The sequence below is a fragment of the Mercenaria mercenaria genome, chromosome 1, assembly GCF_021730395.1.
Source record: "Mercenaria mercenaria strain notata chromosome 1, MADL_Memer_1, whole genome shotgun sequence".
NCBI classification, from domain to species: Eukaryota; Metazoa; Mollusca; class Bivalvia; order Venerida; family Veneridae; genus Mercenaria; species Mercenaria mercenaria.
Genome location: NC_069361.1, coordinates 13,390,089 through 13,394,010, shown reverse-complemented (window position 1 = coordinate 13,394,010; position 3,922 = coordinate 13,390,089). Strand labels below are relative to the sequence as shown.

General features: G+C 31.8%; 1 protein-coding gene across 1 annotated transcript; it reads right to left on the bottom strand.

The window, feature by feature from the left end:
• Positions 1–1,162: 1,162 nt before the first annotated feature.
• Positions 1,163–3,037, bottom strand: LOC128555540 (probable DNA-directed RNA polymerase subunit delta). The gene is made up of 4 exons (XM_053538288.1): positions 2,785–3,037; positions 2,237–2,377; positions 1,643–1,777; positions 1,163–1,326 (listed from the first exon to the last, which is right to left on the bottom strand). Exons 1-4 carry the CDS (start codon positions 3,035–3,037, stop codon positions 1,163–1,165), a joined length of 693 nt encoding a protein of 230 aa, XP_053394263.1.
• Between the last annotated feature and the right edge of the window lie 885 nt (positions 3,038–3,922).

The following is a 3,922-nucleotide window of genomic DNA, read 5'->3' as shown; positions in this document are numbered from 1 at the left end:
CAAGTGGTTACTGAGATACCAGCTTACATACAAAACCTTAACCAAAATCGGGACGCGGACGCGGACACCGACGCCGACGCGGACGCCGACGCATGGGCGAGTCCAATAGCTCTACTATTCTATGAATAGTCGAGCTAAAAATGAAACAACTTTACCTAATAGCATATAGTATCATCTGTATTTATTTAATATATACATAATTGGAATGTACACAAAAATAATAGTTTTCATTCTGCAGTTATATAATAGTATAGTACAGCAGAAGTAAAATCATGGAATGTTTTTGTTTGATCTGTAGATCTTTATGTATGATATTCTCTTGTAGGAAAGATCTATATGTAAATTTTATGCATAATGTAGCTTAAATACACAGGAGTAACAACAATTAGATTTTAAAACTAATATACAAATTAACATAATTTCATGTGTACCAAATATCCTCATGATTAAAATATAAACAACAATAATAATGTGCATGCTGCAGTATGGTACATGAGACATGGTTCTATCACAAAGCAAAAATGAGCTACTAATAATGGTCAGAGAACTTTTTTATGTCTATCAGTTTAGAAGTGATCTGGTTGTAGTAGAATTCTGGTCTTTACATAGGTGATTTTTCATAGGTAAAATGTATAAATATACATACACATTTAAATTTCATGTTCTCATAATGAGGTTAAAAGTACACAGTAACAGCAACTACCATACAACAACAATTTAATTGTATACAAGTTCATTAGTATGCATGTATAATTATTCACACCATCATAATCATCATTATCATTAATTTCATCATCATTAAACACAACCATGACATCATAATAATCATCATCATCATCACCATCAAGCAGCAAACTAATTGTATACAATTTCATGACTATGCATGCATAATTATTCACTAAACAATATGTGCTTGTATGTTATCATCATTATCATCATCATCGTCATCATCAAAATCGTCTTTACAATTAGCAGTTTACAAACATTTATTGTTTACAACATCATCATCATTATCATTATCTTCCTCATCATTTAACACTACCATAGCATCATAATCTTCTTCATAATCATCGCCATCATCATCATCATCAATATCACCATCATCATCATCACCATCAAGCACGATTTAATTTTTAACAATTTCATTATTATGCATGTATAATTATTCACGAAACATGTTCTCATCATTATCATCATCATCACCATCATCATCATATTTACAATCAGCAGTTTGATCTTTACATTTATTGGTTACATCATCATTATCACTATCATCATCATCACTAAGCACTGCTATAACATCATAATCATCATCATCATCATCACCTTCGAGCAGCAGTGTAATTGTAAACAATTACATGATTATACATGTATAATTATTCAATAAACAATATGTTCTTTTATGTTTTCTTCATTATCATCATCATCATCATTATCATCATCATCATCATTATCATCATTATCACCATCATTTTTACAATCAGCAGTTTATTCTTATGAATAAAATATACACTTATTATTATCATTATCATCAACATCACCATATCATCATCGTCATCATCATTATCATCAACAGTCACTATCATTTCAGTAAACAGATATGTAAATCATTTTAAATCATTTTTTATATATTTGTTTATACTAATATCCATAATCACACTCATCATCATTGACATCATCAACATAATCATCAGCATCAAACACAACCATGTTATCACATCATTATCATCAAACATCACCATATCATCATCATCATCATCATCATCAACAACAATCACTATCATTTCAATATACAGATGTGTACAATTAAATCATTTTTTTTATATATTTGTTTATACTAATATCCATCATCACAATCGTCAAAGTTGTCATCATCAACATAATCACCAGCATCAAACACAACCATGTTATCACATCATTTACATTTTTCTATTTTATTTATATATATAAATATATACTTATTCAAATATAGTGTATAACCTCCTGGTTAACATGCTGATTTACTGACCCTCTGGCTTCTATTGATATTTCAAAAGGTCAGCTTTACAGTTTATTTTAATGGTTTCTTCTGCCTTAGTTTAAATATATATGTTTCCATTATAGGTCCATGATACTTTGACATTTGTAGTTGGATCTTTTTTCATCATCCTAGCCTCATATGCTAGGTAAGATCTACATTTTGTTAAGTCTTCATTTATATAAATTTTCTCCTTTTGTTCTTTTAAGGCTTTTCTACATTTGATGAACTTTGTTTTAGCTCTGTAGGCGGTGAACTTAACTATAATGTCTCTTGTCTTGTCTTTCTTAGGAGAACCTACTCTATGTGCATTGTCTATATCATTGGCAGTTATATCTGCTCCATCTTTCTGAGCAACAGCTGTGACAATTTCAGTTATTTTTTCATCTTTTTGTTCAGTATAATTACCAATTCTGACACTGTTTTTTTTCTGCTATACTGTTCTGCTTCATCTTGTTTTCTTTCTATTTCTATTTTTGACATTTTCAGATCATATATTTCTGTTTTCAGATGCTCTATTTCTGATTTCATTTCTGTTGTTGTTTCTTCAACTTTTGCACAGACCATTAATATTATTTCTTCTTTAAGAGTCTCTTTTATGACAGATGCTATTCTTACTATATCATGGTCTGATAAGCTAGCATTTACTACAGCTGAGCCCATTGGAGAGGTCATAATCGGTTGTGTCATATGTGGAGATCCCAGGTTAAACATTGGTGGGTGAGGAAACATGGGGATGTGTTGTATTTGGGAATTTTGCATTTCACCTATATTTTGAGTTTCACACTGAGAGCTCTCATTCATATTTATATTACTGTTATTGGTGTCCATGCTCTCTTTCTTATTCTTATCTTGATCTAATTTATTGGACTCTCCTGACTGTCTATATTTCTTTTCAGAGTTTACTATTTCCTCAGGAGAAGTTACTTTTCTTTTTGTTGATGTGGACCTACTCCTTTGTCTAGGACAGGGGGTTTCTGGTTTTTTCTGGTCTGTTTCTCTTCTATTTTTTGGACCCATCTAACTTGTTTCGTTTCATATATTTTTTCTCATATGGCTATATCTCTTGTGTAACACTTTGTATGCTAGAGTTTTAACTTGTATTTTAACTTGTATTTTATCTTAGATTTTGGTAAACAATTCAAAGTATATGTTTTCGGACATCACACTGTTTTCGGATACTTAGCACAATTCTCCATGGTTTTGGGCTATTATTTTATTATGTTTACTTCTCTGTTCCTTAACAACGTAAGCCGAATCTGTCGTGAAGATGTAGTTTTTCGTCAGTTTTACAATTTTTTTTGCAAGATTTTTATGCAACTGTGTTACCGGAAGTCCGCCTTTTATTTTTATTTGAATCACTTTGTTTTGGCGTGCAGAAATGAAAGCTGTTATTGTAAATGTTTTACTTAGTTAATTTTTTCTAGGAATAGAAATCCGTTCCGAAAGAAAATACATATAGCCAAAAATGTGCTAGAGGGAATGTTAGGACTTCATATTTGGACTTGTTATCCCCCGCCGATAAAATCGGGAGGTGGGTATTGAAATGGCGTTGTCCGTCCGTCAGTCAGTCCGTCCGTCCGTCCGCAGCCATTTCTCAGTAACTACCTGGTAGAATTTCATGAAACTTGAAATAAACATGAACCAACATACTGCGATGATGCCCGTCAAGTTTTTTTTTTGATTGGTCAATTTCCCTTAGAGTTATTGCCCTTGATTTAATGAAAAATGTCCGTCCGCAGCCATTTCTCAGTAACTAGCAGGTAGAATTTCATCAAACTTGAAATAGACATGAACCAAGATACTGCAATGATGCCCTTCAAGTTTTTTTTCGATTGGTCAATTTCCCTTAGAACTATTGCCCTTGATTTAATGAAAAATGCATAAAAAATGTCCGTCCGCAGC